The sequence below is a fragment of the Ischnura elegans genome, chromosome 6 (genome assembly GCF_921293095.1).
Source record: "Ischnura elegans chromosome 6, ioIscEleg1.1, whole genome shotgun sequence".
Classification (NCBI taxonomy): domain Eukaryota; kingdom Metazoa; phylum Arthropoda; class Insecta; order Odonata; family Coenagrionidae; genus Ischnura; species Ischnura elegans.
In genome coordinates this window covers 88,602,686-88,623,594 of record NC_060251.1, presented here as the reverse complement: position 1 = coordinate 88,623,594, position 20,909 = coordinate 88,602,686, and the positions used below count along the sequence as shown (strand labels likewise).

The following is a 20,909-nucleotide window of genomic DNA, read 5'->3' as shown; positions in this document are numbered from 1 at the left end:
GTCAACATTGACAAAACAGTTTTTCTTCAGTTCCATGGCAACCGGTCTCCATGTACCTCAAGTATGATCTTAAATGTTGGTCCTCATGTGATTTCCCGGGCACATTCAACAAAATTATTAGGTGTTATCCTCACTGACAACCTTGACTGGTCATCACATATTGATTATATAATGAATAAACTATCCACTGGCATATTTATTATAAGAAAGCTGGCTGAAGTAACTACCATTGATACTCTGAAGATGATATATTATGCCAAAATATATCCTCACCTAACTTATGGCATCATCTTTTGGGGTAATGCTAGCTGCTGCCACAAAGTTTTCTCTATGCAGAAACGTGCAGTGAAAGCCATGGCCAGAGTTTCTATGCGAGCACCTGGCTTACCTCTTTACAATGATCTGAAAATACTAACATTCCCATCACTGTACATACTCAACTGTGCCTCTTTTGTTAAGAATAACCCTGAATACTTTCCAAAAAATAGTTCTCTCCATAATCACGCTACCAGAACCACCAATGACATTCACCTCAAAGACTACCATAGCACTTTCTGCCAAAAAGGACCCCTTTTCTCCCTATCAAAAATATACAACAGGCTACCGTATGATATTAAATGTCTTCCACCTACACCATTCAAGAATGCTTTGAAGAAATATTTAATAGAAAATAACTATTATAGCCTGAAGGATTTTATGTTGGGCTCGGAGTAATCTTTGCCCATCAACCACTAAAATTTTAACTTTTTTTCTTTTATCTGTAAAAATTGTAAATGTTATATCACTTCATTTATTTGTAACTATTACTTTAATTATTTACTTTATTTTGACGACTTCCAATGTCACCGGAACATGTGATCTCAAGGAACAATAAAAATTATTATTATTATTATTACATAACAAATAATTTTTATATCCTTGAAAAATTGTGCTTATAGCTTACTTAGAAACGACTATGGGAACAATAGCCACAATTCAAGATGTCAACTACTATTGTAATTAATTTACAAACTTTACCATGCTGGTAACTTAGTCTTTCATCAACTGCTTGCCTTCAATTATCTAACAAATATTTTTTCCTGTATTCAAATGATACACATTTTTAGCTTAGCTGTATAGACAAGAAAATTTTAGCTGTATGTACTGATCTAGAGGGGGAGGGTGGTATTTCTGAAAAAAGTACATACTTATATCCAAAATGAATTGCATAATTATGTGCTTTCAAGTATTACATATGTATTGCCCATGGGAGTCTCCCACAAATTGAATTCCTCAGGCCTTCATGAAAATGCAATATCACTCTATTATTGCATATGAGTGCCTTCTAGTCTAAGCATGTATGCATATGCATGTATTTTTATTTATTTCAATTACCCCCGAAAACAGCACAATGAGGCCTTTACATTGGGAGTTTTAAAAATCAACAACAGACAATCACACACCCATGTCCTGGAAGGCACAACCTATCCAGGCAGGACTTGAACCCATGACCTTCGCTATGGTAGGACAGGACTTATCCCCGTCGCCAACGAGGCTGACTATAGTTGACCCACCAAATGTCTGGATATGACCACTAACTATAATTGACTAATTTATACTCTTCCAATAATCACTTACGCCAGGTTAATTACCAAATACGATAATAACTACACCAAACACTTTACATAGATTGACCCCTCTTAATAATTAATAATTCACAGAAAAACACAGTCATTACACTGGAGTGTAAAGCCTTCTAGTGCAGAAATGTGGACACAGAGAAACGACAAGATGAGGCATAAGGTGTTGAGATGTAGGCATGTAGGTGAGAGAAAAAGGAGAAATAGACGGAAAAAAAGAAAACCAAAGACATTATATAGATATGGAAAGGGAGGAAAGAGAAGTTCAGGAGGATATTAGGAGGAGTCAGAGAGTGTGGTTGGGGAACATTCTTACGGGTGAGGTGATGCTTAAAATCATAATAAAGTGAGTTGAAAGTTGAGTGGAAAAGAGGGATGAGGAAAGAGAACAAATCTTGAGGATAGAATAAAAAAAATAGGTAGCCCTTATGTCACAAACACAAAGAAAATGCAAGGTGGGAATATGCAATGAGGACTGGAAAGAGTTACCCATAAAATGTTCCACACAAACCAACCTTGACTGGTATAATACCCATGACAGCAATAATGGTTAATTAGATGCACCAAAATTTTAAAACTTATTTCAAAATTCTATCTTTCTCCTCAAAAATTCAATATGATTCAAATGTGATTTCAACCTTTCCTTTCTACTCTTTTCTTCACAAAGTAAACCATTTCTCCTCCTCAAAATTCCACTTTTAATGCTTCCACATCAAGTGGTGCAATTTATTTTCTAAAGGGGAAGTAACTTCCTTTGTTTCCCAGTCCATTAAGACACTTACGATTTTAATTCATTCCATAGCCACAAAATTATTTGGCGTACATAAAAAAAAGGTAAAATTTTAAGTAAACAATGATAAAAATAATGAAATCGCTAACAAATTCTACTCACTGTTTTCATCAAAGATGGTGAACACTACATCAATGACATGATCACTAAGATCCACATGAGCCACAGTTTTTGCGACATGCTTCAATGTTCCTGAAATTAGAAACGAGGATAAAAAGTATAAAAATCAAGTTTCATAAAATTTTTCACTGGGAAAGTAATATCTCGGTCAGTTTGTGGACAACAATTTCCAAAAAAATATACTATGAGGTTAGTTTAGAACTCTTATTTCTGCAGATGACGACAGGGTAGGCAAATAAAAGATTATAGAAAAATTCCAATGAAGCTTACAGCTTTGGGGGAATAGGAGGAGCTATAAAAAAGGTAAAATAGGTCAATTTTTAAGCAGAAATTTTTATTCATACAATAAGCTTAGAGCTTTTCTTACTGATCACAAGCAAAATCAATTAATTTTCCTTAAAATGAAACAAACAATTCTTTAACTCCATTTTTTTCTTTCATTTTTTTTCTTTGATCGTACATGACTCTTCCAAGAAAGAAAATAATATTACATTTACCTTGATCTATTGAAGCACCAGCAATGTGGTAGAAAGTTAAGGCAGTATCCACATCATTAATATTATTGAGAAAGTGGAAAAACTTCAGGTAGTCATCTCGACTGATGCCAATGGGATTATCTTTAAACCTGAAAAAAGTCCAGAACAAATACATGGATATAGAAGTACATATACAAAAACTGAGTAGCTGCCTAAAAAGTAAAAATGTACAAGCAAGTTTACTTAACACCCAGTCAAGTTCCTTTTCTATTGGTTGAATTACCCAACATTATTTTTCCCTCCAACTCCCAGGAATATATAGCTATGAACACACAGAATCACCAATAGATACGATTCAACAGGAAAAGGAATAACTTGCCTCTACATAGAAAGGCGCAACTCAATTTCTTTTTAAAATTAAACTCCTTAACATCCAGAAACGCAGCACCTTGTTCCATGAGTATGATGAATATTTCATATATTAATGGTTTACACAGTGAACCAGAAAGCTAATGATTAATGGTAAAATCCACAGTAGATGCCAGTTTTATTTTTTTTTACTATTCCGTAACTTGTCTTTTGTGTAGTTGTTTTCAAATTATACCTGTAATCACTTTTAATATCACAAGCAACAGCACCTCAAGTAGAGAGGGAGGAAGGATAAAAAGGAAAGTTGATTGCACTAGGCTGCCATTTAAACCAAACAAGGGATCATAATTGATTCAGTAAACCACATCCACTCAAATCTTCCTCCTACCTTTTGCAATTCCCTCCCTACAAATGGTAAGTATCACACCTTTAGACTCTCAGAAGAATCATTCATTGTAATTTAGTGAGTCATAAGACTTCATTTTATCATTATTTCAGCACATTGAAAAAGTCCCATGAATGTTCAATGGACATAAGTCACTGTCACCCATGAACAAAGTAAATGATAGATAAATCATAACAGAGTTACACCTAAAGTGACTGATTATCTGATGTTTCCCTCACTTCAGTGATACTATCTTTGACCTTGAATTCCTACAATGAGAATGAACCAACTGGAGAACAACATCCCAGGTTATAACTCACTCTCATTATCTGGCAATCTTTCTTCTGCTCAAAATTAAAAAGGAAAAATGAATACATTCCCAGGCAATTGGCTACAAGAATTTTAAGGTATACTTCAACATAGAAAGCATCATTTGATTTTAAGCAGTTGATCTTATAACATCATGGCTGTACCTCAGTAAATATCATGGGATAAAATTTTATTTCGGCCATTAAGTAGAAAAACTGCCAATGAACGACAGATGATGTGAGTGCCAGAGATAACACCAGATGTTACCGTACAAAAATAAATCTTTCAGGGCCTAATGCATGCATAAAGTTAAACCCCAGTCAGTTAAAACCAATAACCATGAAAATAGTTGCCTCTGAAAATGGTAGAAACTACTTATGAGGACAAAGAATGGATAACAAGATGGGGAAATGGAGCTATTCATTCATCTAGACACAGCAGAGTGAAAGGAAGAAATAACACGCTGGGGCTAATGTCAGCATGACCTCAATGTATCAATTTTTTATGAATGACTTATATAAGCTAAATAAATTGTTGATGAATAAATTAATAAATAACATTTTTACCATGAAATTTCTTGAATGAAAGGAGTACGGGTGCAGAAAGGGAAAAATGAAGGTCATCGAAACCATGTAATTAGGGGAACATATTAGATAAAGTACACAAGGGAAACTCAAGTTCCAAACTTCTTTTCACCTCAATTAACACTCTACTCACTATGCTATTTGGTGATACTAACAATAAGTACTGTATAAATAACTCGAGTACAAACAAGGTAGCTAGATTTTAATGCCTAAAGGTTAAATGTTCATTCTCGGACAAATTATTCTATCAAAAAATAAGATGATAGGTAGTTATTAAAATCAAAGCCCTTACTGCTTCTTCACCCTCTTCAGCATTTTAGCCTTCTTTTTGGTTGGATAGCCACCATACGCAAGGAGCAACTCAGTGAAGTCTGCCTCCGAAATGTTACCTCTCTCATCTGGATCTTTTCTCAGGAACTGAGGAGAGGGCATGATAGATAAGGTAAACAACAAGCACTGATGGATATAATGACAGTAACATTTGATACAAAAAAATCAATTGGCTAGAAGGGCTAAACTGAGAGGTAATCTCGTAACTCAATAATTACAATTTTTCTTGAGTCCTTCTGCCAAAAACTACAAGCAAAAGAGAAGAAGGCCACTCATTCCACAAAAATGTCGACAGAAAAAAATCAGGCACAAGAGGAACTTTAAAAACTATCACTTTTAAAAATTTATATTAATAGATGATGCATGATGAATGGCCAAATTGTAATAATGAACTTAAACAATTAATAGTTGAGATAAAAGATGTTAAATCATAGACTCCACTGGAATAATATTTACAGCAATCATGTTTTACTATGATATTTTCATGCAGCTCACTACATGCTAGTTCTGCCACCATGTGGAAAGCACACACATATGTAGGATTTTATAAACATGCTTTAGATATTCAACAATGTCATCTTTGAATACTACATCAATTTGAAGTTAGAAGAGCTTGTAAATGTTCATAATGCATTACATTCTGAATCAATGCAATTAATACTTCAATTTAGATTCAATTTCCACACATTTACAGCAATTTCCATTAGTTTTAATACAGACCAATTAAATACTAATGAGGATGATGATAATACTGGATTAATAATCCCATCCATCTTACATAACTATGCATCATTACTCAAAACAATCACCTTAAACATCCCAGCTGACAATTACAAGATTTCCGGACCGAAGTCCAAGAAAAAAATGGTTCATGCTTTCCCACTATTGATCATCAAGTTGCATAAAGTTATACCACTGTGACAAAAAAACAGGTAACTCACCTCCAGGCTTAATATTTCTCGTTGCAGCTGCTGCTGAAATTCGAGGAACTTTTCAATTGTGAGCTTCTTTTCCAAATTTGAGCCAAAGAAGTACGTTGTTAGTGCTGAGTTTACTCCCTGAAAAACGGAATGAAAAAATTTTTAGGAGATCTCAGGCTTATTTCATTTAATTTATAATCAATACCATAAGGAAATGGGGAATGGGGATTTTGATAAAATATTGATAAGAATATGTAAAGTAGATAACTTTGATGCTACATTTGTCTGATATACAAAATACTATTCCATAAAAAATTGTGTCAATATAAGGCTAGCTTAAGTGAGTATCTCAATGATCAATAACTTTCAGGAAACAGAACAAAGATATGTGTGGAGGATTTGTACATGAAGTCACAAAATTTCTTGAGGAGTTTTTCGACAATAATTGCACAAAGTTTAAGCACCCGCGATGCAAGTTAAGACACAGACTAAGAAGAGTTGTCAACTGAGACAAAATTATTACCGTGATTCAAACATCAGTAATTTGATAATTTTCATTCCATTTTTTACAGACTCAATCCCAATAAGTCTTAAAGGAAACCTCATTTGAGGCTGTTCTCACTGCTGCAAACTCATTGCCGTCCAAATCACTTGTACATTCGTAACCCATTCATCCCACTCTTAAACTGCCCATTTTGGTGATCAGAATTTAAGATATTTTAATTTAATGCTACAGTATCACTGGTTCCTCTTACTGATGGCAGCTCACAGCAGGGATCATTGCCCAACCCTTCCTGGCCCCCCTTAAATTTCTTGATGAACTTTGTTACTCACATATAGAATGTAATATACCTCCAAAAGAATTGCTCAGGCAATTTGTAGATTCAGGTAAATTTTGAGACAACATCTGCAGAATGTTGCAGCCTATAGCTGTTCAACAAAATCTACCATTACTCATAGCCACATGGTATCCAAAAGAGGTTTCATAAATCAGCCATCCTGATTTCACTACGTACAGTGAAGAATGGCATTGAAAGCACTGCACAGCAAGGGGCCCCCCACCAATGCCAACTGATTGAAATGCACTGCAACCAGTAGGGGCTGACCAAAAATTATATTTACGGGTTGCATTAGGGATACAACATGTATTTCATATCAACAAAAAAATATTCCTCAGTTTGATACTGACTTACAAGTACAATACTTCAATTCTGATAGTTCTAAATATTTAGGTAACTTCAAAGGCTCAATGAACACAAAGAGAGAGATTCAATGATTTTCAGGAAGAGAGACGTTAAAAAAGCTTTTGAGCACTTACAAAGTAATTTTTCAATGTCCACATACACCTATAATTTTCTAAAGAGAATATTTAACAACATTGCCTGAAATCTGTAATAATGAACGATAATGGACATAATAAAAGATGATAGTGCTATTACAATTGACTAATATGTATACTAGTTATAAAGCAAGCCCAACTTAAGCAATGAGGACATAAGTAATAATTTTACTAGGCACAAAAAAATAGAAACATTGCAAAGATGAGATTAAATGAATGTTTCAAGAGGCCTACATGAATACAATTCCTCATTACACAAATATAAATTTTTTGCCTACTTAGGACAAGTATTTTTAGTGAATTATGGCAACCATAATTTACCACTAAGTTCCAAAAATAGAATTGACTTATTCCAACACTCACTTCATAATAATCCATTATGGTTTACTAACCTTAAAGGTATTTCCTGTATTTGCATGATCTCTATGCCTTACTCCAATTGATGTTTGGCTTCGAATTAATGTTGCCACTTTTTCAAATTCTTCTGAGTCCACATCCCCATCACCATTCAGGTCAAACATTCGGAATGCAATTTCAAAATGCCTCCTGGAAGCTGAAAAATAAAATTATGTCACATATTTATACTTGACAACAGCAAACAAGGAGGAAAAAATGAAAATTTTAGTGCGTCACAGTTTCAAACCCCAGTTCACTGAAATATTTAGATATCTTAATAATTAATTAACAATGGTCCCATATCGATAAAAGAACACACATAGTCATTTTCACAAAATTAATTTTACAATTGAACAATTTCTCAGATGACAGTAATAACACAAATTTTCATAAACAACCGTAAGCAATAGCCGACAGTTTAATTTCTCTGCTCTTATTTTGCATCACTATGTAGCTTTGTGCTGATGATATATTCGCAGATTATGACTCATTTGTTTTTTCTACCTGGCAGGCAGCAGTGAATATAGAACCAAATATCAGAGGAGAGAGGGGGAACAATATAAGCAAATATGCTTTAATGACCTGAGATTTATAAGCCGAGTATGGTCTTTGAATAAACGAAGATATAGAAGAGGCTGAAAATAACATTAGTTATCAAGCTTCAAAGGATTTGATAAGTTTACTTCAAAAGCAAACAAAAAAAAAATCCTTGGTGTATGAAATATATGGTCCATCATAATCATTTTAATACCATTCTCAAAATGTCATAATCACCCATATTTCGGGCATATAAAACGGCATTGGGTAAATACCCATGGAAATAGCATGGTCTAGATTACGAGGATCCGGTGCGCGGGACATCATGGCGAAGAAAGCTTCCCCTAGGGGGAGATAAAGAATATACTGGCAATGTCCACTAAACTCAAAGGCTAAATGCGGATTTGAACCAAGGTCCCTTTATCTTGTATTATGGGAGGCACGATGTGTTCGACGTTCTTAATATTAGTAAAATTGGACAATGGACAAACTCAGCAGAAATATTGCAATGCCCTATTTTACTTATAACAAGCTCCCTTTGATCAGCAGGCAAGCGTCCTACACTAGAAGGGTAAAAACACAGTAAAAAAAACACGATCAACTCCCCGATACAAGATGGAAAAATTGCTCGGCCACCATTACTATGTATCTCATAGTCCAACCGCAAAAACGAAAAGGATGAGAGTAAAACTATTATTTTAGACTGAAGCTTCCGTGGACCGTTGGTTACAAAAACACTTCTCCCTGTATTTTATCAATCTGACCGAAATGCCAGTAAAGTGGTAAAAATGAGCAGAATTTACAATAAAAAAGTATATTCTTCTGGACGTAAACCCTCAAGTCGGCAACACACCAGTCAATCTGCAAAACGGTAATGGAGAGGCCCAGTAAAAAATTCTTGGTACAATGCACTCGGCTAAAGCCTGCATCACACGATCATTTTTTCCATCCCTTCCGAGGGACAGCTCCAGCGATCGCTCCAATGATAGCGGACAAATTTACATTTACACGCTATCACTTTCCGCGATAGCTTGAGGGATGGAAACCCCATCCCTTTCTCCATCTCTCGCACGTCCCTTCATCCGTCGTTGAAACTGTCGATGGCACTGTCCTTCATCCAATCAGAATGCACGGACGCTAACAGTACGAATCTCGAGAATCCAGACATGAAATACGCTAACTATTCGGCCGAATTCAGAAGTAGAGCTCTGAGGATACCAAGGACTAACTTATGGGAATCACGTTGACAAATCATTGGGATTTTTAGGTATTTTATGATTTTTCTAATTATATTTTTGGTAATAAGCTATCATAACTTCGTAATTAATATGTTATATGCATTCATAATAATGTATAATGCCTTTCAGTCGCCATTCATTGCAAAAATTCATCATATACTGTGACAGTGGTTTGAAGGTTTATAACAATTACGGTAGCCAATGTATTATGACTTTTTTTTCTACCTTCTAATGAAAGAGTTTTTTTATCAGCGTCACGCAATTATGGCCATTAGAACGTCCTTCAGTAATCGCCGTGAGGTATCATAAGCTATTTCAGCTATATTTATTATTCCTGAATATTTTCTGCAATTTGTGGTTGCTTCTAGGTATCGAAATAACTCCTCAAAACCAAGAAAAAACTTCCTTGATATTTTAACTTTAATATTCGCAATGGCTCGACGATTCATCCTATTATGGCTATGTTATCATCACAACACTATCCTCAATGCGTTGGACATATTGGAAAATTACGTCACTGCCTTCAGCGCCGCCATCGGTGATTCGCGGCGGTTTCGCGCCGAAATTTCATCGCACGACGGTTTTAACTACAGAAAGTGACGGCACATGCGACGGAAAAAGGGACGGTGAGAATGACTGTGCGATTCAGAAAATGATGGGTCGAGCGAATACTCTTTTGGTCCCTCAAAACCTGTCATTGAAGCCTGAATCGCACGATCATTTTTTTCGTCATTTTCGAGTGATCACTCGGAAATGATCGTCGCGCGCAATTGTTTTTCGCGATCACTCCCGCAATGATGAGGATTCCCATCACTTTTTTCATCAATCGTCCGGTCACTTTTTCCGTCACTGAAACCGTCACAGAAACCCCACGTCAGCCAATAAGAACGCATGCTCGTAAGGAGCGATTGAAGCGCAACGTTTGACAATCGCGGGAACGACATTGAGCAGTATCGCAGATATGATGCGAGAAGCGACGGCGGGAGGGACCGTGTGATTCAGAAAAATGATCACTTGAGCGATAGCTTTTCCGGTTCCGAAAAGCGGTCGCTCGAGTGATCACTCGAAAGAAATGATGGTGTGATTCAGGCTGAACACGTTGCGTGTGGCAGTATTTAAATCCCTCGTACCCCTCTGTTCTGTCAGGTATTCAACCCTGAACACCTTAATATGCACTTTCCTATTTAAGGTGCTATTATTTCTAGCTTTTTCATAATTTTAAATGCATTTTTAGCACTTACTAAGGTACTATGTTAGTAACCCTAACTAGTGCGATGTGATTGCGTGAAAGTAGCAACTTCGTAAACATGACTTTATTTTAACAGAAATATATGCAGACACCCTAAGAGAGTACAACTTAAGCAATATTAAATTATTAATAATAGTTGCCCGTTACATGTGAACAACACTTTAAAAATTAAATTAAATTGGCAAAATAAAAAGAGGCAGCAGTGAAAACGAAGATTCTTGCTATCCGTCCTCAACGTAATAATAATATTATTAAAGGATTCTACCGATTAAAATAGGTTTGCATGGAGAATATTAAGAAGTACTGAGTCATTCTCCCATCCTCTAATGGCCTTCCCTCTTCGATTCACATTTAGAACTACTCACTTTAATTCTTTCCAACAATCCTATTTTCTTCCCTCCTCTCCCTCGTTTACCCAACATTCAACCCTCTAAAGGCCGTTTTACACGGTACACGGAATTGCGCAGGTTAGAGCTGCATTAATTTCTAAAATGGCGTGGAATTGCGCGAATGCATGAACGAAATTAGAACGGGCTATTTTGCCGTCTCGCATCCACGCATTCTCGCATGTGTTCAAGCAATTCACCGCTTTACACGACGCAATTTTGATTGCGCCTTCACACGTACGTCAGACTGCGCAATTCCGTGTACCGTGTAAAACGGCCTTAACATCTGCTACCCGCTTAGTACTCGCTCCATCCATAACTTCTGTCCCTTCCGTATCTTATCTAGTAACTGTCTCCCATGATGTCCAGTACTTCGTCATTATTCCTCCTTTCCGTCCACTTCACCTCCTCCATTCTTCTCCAGACCCACATCTCAAACGCATCCAGTATTTCCTTCTCCAGTATCCACGTTTCCGCACCGTAAAGCACTTCACTTCACTAACCTTTTTTCAAGTCTTATATAACGATTCCCAGATAAGCTCCTTCCTGATCATTGACGTCTTCTTTGCTAATGCAACTCTTTTCTAGATATTTCTACAACTATATCCGTTTTCCTCTATGAGTTAGCCAAGTAGCTGACTTGCTCAACCTGCTCCAGTTTTTCCCTAATAACTTTTTTACCTTTGGTCTCACACGTGAGATGGAAATGTTGAACAAGTACATAACATAAAACACTTGTTAATAGATGTTAATATGACCGTGATGCCACTGGCGTAGACATGAGGAGCGGAGGTTTCCAGGTCCACCCCCCGTCCCCTTGAGCCTTTATTACTTCATTTTTCATGAATTATATACTTTATTTTAATAAATACTCGTACAAAAATACTGTTTTTGAGTCCTATCACGTTCTCTCTTCATCATCTCTTTTCAACATCAAAAATCCCAAAATTATCCGGGGGAGGACTCCCTAATTCTTCTTTGCCCGGGGGTGTTTTCCATACACCCCGGAAGCAGTGGCGTGGCCAGTTGCAGGGACCGCGGGGGTCCCCCCCCCCAAATATGAAAACACAATCATTTTCCTTCATAAGAAAAAATAAAACGAAATATTGAAAAATCATTAATTTACATAATAATTATTTAACAAATGACGTTTTTTCGATCATTAAACGAGTTATAATTAGTTTAAATACCATTACTTAGTACCCTGTTTTTCAAACATTTTCCCCCCTGGTTATGGACCCCCTCGAACTAAAGTCTTGGCTGCGCCACTGCCCAAAGGGGTCCCGAAATCCCCGGTGACCCCCCCCCCATTTAAAAATCCTGGCAACGCTACTGCCTGATGGTTCTCCTTATTCTTATTACATTTTATGGTAATTTAATTTTATCTCCATTCTTCTCCAGAACCACATCTCAAACGCCTCCAGTCTTCCCTTAACGCATGGTTATGGAAAAAGAAGATAAACATGAGCCGTGCGCAACGTTTTAACACTTGTTGGTCCGATACCTTTTGCATTTGACTAGCCCTGGAGGGCGGCCATTTTTTTAATTTTTACGCAGAAGCTACAAGTATACCATTAAACTCACACAATTCGAGAACTAATGCATATTTGTTGCAAGAGCATACACGCGTTTTATAATGAACATATATATTTAATGCATGTGTGCTTATTTATTCTTTGCAAGAACAATAACTTGGTCAAACAGTCCAAAACAATTCCGTAGATGGAAGTGACAAATAATAATACAAAAACAGGTAAAAATACGTGACCGGACTAGGGGCGCAGCCAGGAATTAAGGGTGGGGGGTGGAGGTAAATTTGCAACTAATGCCGCGGCGTGTGGAGGTATGGAATACCCACCAGGATAAGCGGTATGTGTGAGATTAATAAATTGCGGAATTTGTACATAAATGGTTCAAAATGGTGAATTTTACGGCTTTCTGAGGGATGTTTTATTAATCCTTACACTATTCCATTGGTAATATCAATCCGATTCAGTAAAATGGATTAAACTTAAAGAGCTCTGGGGGGAGGGGGTTTATCCCCCAAACCCCCCCCCCTCGCTGCGCCACTGGACCGGACCACTACCGCTGGATGCGGAAACACGTAATTTTACGTGAACGAACCACAATGTGTTAAGACGCGGATTCCTGGCGCGGGACTTAGCAGCGAAGAAAGGGAGGGGAGAGAGAGCGTACAGTCGGTCTCATCTGAGGACAATACGTACGCGAGAGGCGGCGCGGCGGATAGGATGAGCTCAAGAGGGGGAAGGGGGAGAGAGGGGGGAAAGGAGTAGGGGAGGAGGAGGAGGAAGATGGGCGGACAGATGAGCCGAAGAGAGCCCCTCCGCCTCACAGTTGGTCGCCTCCGGTTGAGAAGAGCACGCGGGAGTTCCTCGACGGGGCGCCCGGATAAAAGCCTGCGGACGAAGAGACCGGCGTCGCCGCATCGCGGGGCCGGCTAATTGCCGAGGATATTAAGTCATCTCGGGAGAATAAAAACAAAACGGTGAGACTCCCGCCAGATGTGACAAGAACGCAGCGTGCGGCGGCGGCGCGTTCCCTGCGTCGGGGGAGTTTTCAAAAAAAGGGGGAAGTGTGAGAAAAAAATAAGACGAACGGGATGCGATACGCAACCCAGTTTTCGGCTCTGCGGGAGTCCAACGATTGACGTCCCAGGGCACGCATTGCAAGCAACTGACGCCGGACTGGAGGAGACAAGTGCTTTCGTCGGAGAAATGAATCTGGTGTTTTTAACTTGCCCAATTAATGATAAATTCCCAAAGAAGGGCCTTTAATAGCCTTGGTTCTAGTGCAGTGAGTGCCAATTATTAGTGTTTTTCTTTTAAATACAAAGGGGTGCCTTTTAAAAAGTGTTTTCGCAAAGGAGGAAGGTGAGAGTGGTTTTCCTCGTTCTTGTTCATAAAGAAATCTTCGACCTTCGAGCGACACCGGGGAAAGAAGAGGGAATATACTGAAGCACCAGCCCTACGGTCGAGGGGAGACAGAGTCACTATTACGAAGGTTTGTTTCAGTCTCTCGAAGACAGACAAGAATTGCGTCCTATTTTAAATGGTTTCCAAATAGATTCAATGTCTTGGTCTACAAAAATAATTATCAATAAATCCATCATTCCCGTGGCAAAGTTCATATTTATACATTCGTCACCATTCACTAGGAAATAGCACAATTATTTGGTCTTAATAATGTCAAAACAATCATCATTACATCTATAACTCCTGAGAAAAATAGCGCATTAACTGGGCAATTTAATTAGAAGTTATCGATTAGGAACTTCCAGCGTACGACACAAGAAATTATTTTGAGATAGATTGGAGCATTCTTACATTTAAGCTCTTCGGATTTTTCCCATTTATTCTACAAAGACACCAAATGAATTGGTGATTTGACTTTCTAGTTTCAAAACAGAAATATTGAGGTGCAGCAATATTCATTTATGTACGCGCGATTATGGTTGAAATAGCTTCACTTTTCATTTCGGCGCTTCGAACCTGATTGGTTGATCGCTGAAAAGAAAATAAGAAACTCTTGACACACATTCGCCGTGGACCTGGGCCAGTTGGGGGGGCGCGGCGAAAAACTTTCGCGGAAATATCCGCCTTCCGGCGAAAGTTTCCTCCGGGCGGTCTTGTATTTGCAGATACTCCGTAAGAAAGGTTTCGCTTTCAACAACCACTATTTTCCAAACCGATCTGCTTTTAATCAGGCATAATTCATCTTATCTCTCAAACGTAATTTGGGCCCGGTAGCAACACCAATATCAGTAAGACATTAATGCTCTTGAGGTGATAAACAATTAAATAATCAAATTAAAATTGGAAAAATAAATGGATTCAACCGTAAAAACGACGATTGTCGTGATCCTTACGCAACGTGTTAATACCCGGATTCCGGATAAACAATAAATTATAATTACTTGCCTAACTTTTCTCGAAGTTATTTACAGCTACGCAGGTATGCGATGTTTGCTATACATACTTGCACATCTACACGTTAAATTCAATTAAAACAAAAACGCTAATGTCATTTTGACTTGTAATAAAATACGCAGCGTCACGACGTAGAAATAATTATGACAGTGAATCACAGTGGACCTATCATAAATAATCCTTAATCCCAATGGAAAATAAATTTGCAATTTTCACTGAAAAATCTAACTTTACTTTAATAATCGCGATGATTCTGTGAGAGCTTGACTGAAACCGGCGAGGAAAACTAAAATTATTGTGGAAAAATGCAGTTTATTTTTTGATCGATGATATGGACTTCCACTAATTGTAAGTGACAGCCGAAATTGACAGAATGGTGTGCTTCTTTCCCTAGGAATGATTAGTGTGGCGACGACAAGTTTCGACAAATCAGTCATTTTCAAGTTAATTCTGTAAGTACCTGGTCTTCAAAAGTAACCATAAATAAATCCATCATTCCCGTAACAAAGTGCAAATGTATACATTATAATCAATAGAAAATGGCACAGCTGTCGACAAAAGTCATCATTGCATCCATAATTCCTGTTGAACATTGCTCATTCATTAGAAAATTTAATAAGGAAATATCACTTACGAACTTCCAGAATACGACGCAGGAAATTATTTTGAGATAATTCGCAGCATTTTTAGATTTAAGATCTTTGGACTTACCCCGTTTATTCAGTATAGAAAACATGCACGCGTACTTTGACTTCCTAGTTCAAAAAATATAAATATTGAGATGTAGCAATATCCATTGAAACATGCGCATTTACATCACTAGTGAGAATTCCATTTTCCCTAACCTCTCGTCTTATGAGCATTACTTTCAATTTCGAAACTAAGAGACAGCTAGCTCTTCGGGCTTCAATCACGCAGGAGCGTTTAAAAAAACATTAACAGCCATCACCGCCTCGGGTGCTGACTAAAGGAGGAAAACGTAGGAACGAATCTTCTTTCGCGGTCACTTTGAGCAAGGTCAGGGACGTTGGCGTAAAGGTCATCAGCATAGAGACAGAGACACAACAGGTTTCGTGGTAACTCACGGCCGCCACGTGGGGCCGAGGCCCGTCCAATCACTCGGAAATTGTAAATGGCGTGGGTCGAAATGCGCACCTCAAAAAGGCCATCTCACCTCACGGAAATTATAACAAGAAATAATTATAGGTATACTTTCGACAAATTTCACAAAAAAACTCACCACTTTCCAAACTGTACATATTTTTATGCATTCTAAGATTGCTATTATTAAAATATTTGGCGTTTCCTCTTCATGATTTTCGAAAATCCATAATTTTGAAAAGGCACTCTGCAACGCTTTTATAACATGAAGTCATTTTTAGGCCCACCAAATAGTATACGCTTATTAAATATTACCTAACATTAAATAATACCTTCCACTCCCTCGTTAACCTAACACTCAACCGTCTAACACCGTTTTCAACATCCCCTTCCCGCTAAGCACTCCCTCGATCCAAATCTTCAGTACGGAGGAGACAGAAGGTTTGGATGGAGGAAGTACTTAGCGGGGAGGGGATGTTGAAAACGGTGTTAGAGGGTAGAATGTTAGGTAAACGAGGGAGGGGAAGAAAGAGAATAGGAGTTTTAAATGGAATGAAAGGGAGTAGGCCTTACAGTGAATTGAAGAGGGAAGCGCATGATGGAAGGGGAGGCTCCCGAAATTCTTCTTAAGCACTCCATGGAAACCTACCTTAATAGGTAGAATACTAAAATAATTATAATAATCAAATAGTAAACATTAGTCAATATGTAGTCTCACGTTTAGTAGTTGGTACAGTTTTATAATTTAGTTCAATTTTTGAATGGAATCTATACATATGAGTCTCCATAAAAATAGTTCTCGTGCACCTAAACACAGTTTTTTTATTTTTTAAACAAAAATGACGTGAATGAGAATAAAATAGCGTTTACAAAATGTGACTGCACCTAAAGTGGAATTAAACGGCTATAAAAGTTGTTCGTTCAAATTTATATTTTGTTTGACGGCGAAGAGGAGGAGTAAGCTTCTTTGACTACGAACCACTTGGAACCAATTCCGATCAATTGACTCCTACGTCACCTGGCGATCTCTTTCAAAAGGAACGCCACCGATAGGGTGAGTGCTGCACCCAGGCCAAGCTAAGTAAACTTCGACGAACGTCAATCCCCTTACAAGACGCACGAAACGCAAAATTCACAGAGAAAGAATGATTTCAACTGACCGGATCATCTGATCACAAATGCAGAGAGGCAAAGTAAGGCACCCAAAGATACTATCATTATATCAAGCCTCAAAAAGGCCATCTCACCTCAAGGAAATTCTAACAAGAAATAATAATAAGTGCATTTTAGACAAATTTCACAAAAAAACTCGCCACTTTACTAATTGTACATATTTTTTATGTATTCTGAGATTGCTATTTAAAAATAATTTGGCTTCTCTCTTCAGGATTTTTGGAAATCCATAATTTTGAAAAGGCACTTCGCACCGATTTTATAACATGAAGTCATTTTTAGGCCCACCAAATTGTGGGGATAGGGTAACCATTAAGATAAATATTTTCAATGATACGTTTGAATTAACTATACTCAGCATTTTTCACATCCTGTTATATCTAAAGAGTACTCCACCTGTTTTAATACCAATAGCCTTAGAGAATGTTTCTCACATTTGATTGGGATGCGCCAAATGATCAAAATAGGAAAATATATAGTGAATGGACGACGAACCGACATTAAGTACGCCAATTGCAGTTGTGCTCGGGGAAATTCTCTATAAATTACTAGAATGACGGAACGTACGGAAGCGTAAGAGAAGAATAATTTGTTTACGACTCCTGCCGAACTCGTAAGTAAACCGTAATTACACACTCTTCTTCAACAAGATTTATAGTGACAATTAACGGCAACCTCGACCTATAAAGTCATTTGTGAAACCATAAATTAAAAAAAACGACATGATGCTTACACGCTGGTGTCAGCACAGATGTAGTGGAAGCATTCCCCAAGGAGCAGTTCCTCGATATCGACGCGGAGGAAGCGAGTTACGCTTCTAGAACATATCCGCAGAAACCTCTAGCCCCTACCCTCACATTTGAGCATTCGTAAATTATCAGCACTCTACTGGATCAATATAATTTAATAATTATCTCAAATGATATGATAATATAATGACTGATTCAATTGATGAAGAAGCAATACCATGATTTAAATAAACACAAGTCAAAGTTAAACGAATTTTGAAAAAGAACAATTTTTATCGATATATCCTTGTATCACGTCTACACGTATATACAGTAAAACCATAAAAATACATCTACGGTTAATTTGACACATTTCACGGCAGTTTTGTACATCTACTTCTACGACCGAGATCATGTCAACCAATGGGCTAATTTATTACGAGAATTCGCAGACATGAGTCAGGGATATCGGTCCTACGAGGCATACTTCTCGTGGAATAATTCGAAGATAGCGGATGCGTACAGATATTAACCGCAAGTGTATTCACCGCATATTTTTTTCTTCCTAAATCATTTTGAAATGTTAATTGGATGGATTTGATTATAGAATGAAATTTAGATTAATATGCACAGTCGTTGAGGTGGTTAATGAAATTTAAGGAAACAGCTCATCCTTGCCAGCAGATAGGGTTTCTAAGTAAATTTCTGGCAACCTTATGAAAAACATTCCGTCAATATTATTTTTTATGATCTCAATTATCGCTAATATCTACATTCATTTGCAACTACACCAAAAGGCATAGTCACCACCTTTGTCACTGCGCAATAGATGGATATATTACTAAATATTGTCTTTGTTTCAGGAGATGGATCATTGAAGGGATACTAGTATGAACAAAAATGCGACAAAGTATCCCACGTCAGCGCATACGTAAGTGTATATAACCATAGTGTAAGTATATACTTACTCTATGATAGAACCTAGTATGTGGGCATTTGAACCATGGCCATCACATTAAAAATAAAAATTTGTAGGTCATACTTCTTTCCTCTTTCACTTTGCAACACGTTCAGGAACGAAGTCTACGACCACGCATTGAATTACACAAATTTTGAAAGCGGCCCATGAAAGATCTATCACTTGTTGAGAGCAAACGGAAGTACAATTATCCGAGCTGGCCATAGTAGACACGCATGTTGACAGTAAGAATTAGATGGCGCCGGCATCCGGGGGTATCTTTTGAGGCGCGTGCTGGTGTCCATGCCGGTGGCCTCAATGGTGCGAAATGACCATCAACGATTAAAAACCGAGTGCCAGGGATTTTAAAGAGAAAAACTTATCCCGCAACACGTTGTTAGTGTTGTGAGTGCCTCACACAAAGGTTGGCTATAAGCTGTGTTTCAACTATTGGTCAACAGCGCCCGCAGAAGTGAGCCGTGAGCAGTTATGTCAGCAAGGCAGTATGTTGTAAGACACATTGTAATGTACGTCTTAAGAGTCAATAAATTTTACGTCATTGAAAGTCTGATATTAATTTAAAGGTTATTAGATTAAATCACAACAGTAAGTATAAGTCTTATATTAAACCAAAAAACTTTTTTCAATTATTAAGGACAAGAAACCTATTCTCAGAAGGAGTTATTGTCAGAAGGAGGAAGCCATAGGACAAACTCGTAGAAGAGTGACTCGACGAGGCAGTGTGTATGCAGTTGGGGTACTTTGATAGAAATCCCAAACACCTGCAATAAGTGCCCTTAGTGCCCTTAAGCCAAGTGCCCTTATTAGTGCCCTTAAGCCAAGACTTGTAAATTTTTACCAGATGGAAAAGAAAACCATTCTTTTTTTAAGAGGGAGTTGGTGAGCGTTTCGGACATCATCCGAACTTTTTAATCTATTTCGTACAAAAGCTTGTATTGTTTTCAATCGAACTAAAGCATCAAATAAAAGTTTAAAATGTGTTGGCCATACTCCTTTCCTCTAAACCTTTGCGACAAGTTTGAAGTATTAGACCGCGTGGTGAATTTAATAGATTTTTAACGCAGCCTATCAATCATCTGTTGAGAGCGAACGAAAGTAGAATTTACGGCGGCATTATGACGGGAGAACTTAAGATTGAATTATGAGTATACATCCTAAAAAATTATATTCTGAAAGGTTCACTCTCTTGTGTTTAGTAGACTCGGGGTTGGCCCTATGATGTGGACTAGTTTTCGGAGACAGAGGCGCCAGCCTTAACAGCAGGGTTTTATTGCGGTTCCATTGAGAAGGCCCTCAGAATCCACGAGATCCGCAAAGCTGTACTAACCCGGAAAAGTGCTCATGTGCAATTGCACACGAGGACAAAATTCGGGTTCCACCGTCCAAGTCTTTTTGCGACCACTGCTCACCAGCCGCGTCCTCACCCGCTACTTTTTCTTTCCTTCTCTTCGGATTCAGTGACGCAGTGCGCAGGAAACCCATACCTTTTTCCACGCCGGTGCAGCTTCAACGGCAAAAAATACACCGCGGGTCAAGACGGATTCTCGTCCAAAAAAGGCAATATATCAGGGGCCCAGAAGCACATGCCCGAGGCTACCTTAATAACGGGCATAAAAGACAAACTACCGTGGACCATAAAAACCTCCAATGATGGAATTGAGTTAAGGCAGATTTACGAACACGAGGATCAGCTATATACAAGGGAAGGCCCGTTTACTTACCCGGAGCTTAAAAGATATGAGCGCTCAATTTCCTAATCTTCCTTTTGAATAGTATATAATGTTAGCCACGACACTTACCCATTTAAAGTTAAACAGAGAGTGAAAGACATGCATTAATCATGCAATAAACCTGCATAATAAAATTAATAAAATTGTAGATTAGCATTAGATGGATGCAATTACGTCACAGATTTAGCAAGCGGAGAGCGATGG

The 20,909-nt window shown here is 37.9% G+C and overlaps 2 protein-coding genes across 7 annotated transcripts in view; one reads left to right on the top strand and one right to left on the bottom strand.

Moving 5' to 3' along the window:
• The window catches only part of LOC124161128 (calcium uptake protein 1 homolog, mitochondrial), a 107,610-nt gene that overhangs the window by 3,806 nt on the left and 82,895 nt on the right, over window positions 1–20,909 (bottom strand). For all 5 annotated transcript variants that reach the window (XM_046537357.1, XM_046537354.1, XM_046537356.1 and 2 more), the window contains 5 exons: window positions 7,634–7,794; window positions 5,924–6,040; window positions 4,945–5,069; window positions 3,027–3,154; window positions 2,512–2,601 (listed from right to left, as the gene is read on the bottom strand). In XM_046537357.1, the coding sequence (XP_046393313.1) occupies window positions 2,512–2,601; window positions 3,027–3,154; window positions 4,945–5,069; window positions 5,924–6,040; window positions 7,634–7,794 (621 nt within the window). The remainder of the gene's footprint in view (window positions 1–2,511; window positions 2,602–3,026; window positions 3,155–4,944; window positions 5,070–5,923; window positions 6,041–7,633; window positions 7,795–20,909) is intronic.
• LOC124161129 (carbohydrate sulfotransferase 11-like) overlaps window positions 13,395–20,909 on the top strand; it is a 63,074-nt gene continuing 55,559 nt past the window's right edge. For both annotated transcript variants that reach the window (XM_046537359.1, XM_046537358.1), the window contains exon 1: window positions 13,395–14,068. The gene's annotated coding sequence lies outside the window, so the exon portion shown is untranslated. The remainder of the gene's footprint in view (window positions 14,069–20,909) is intronic.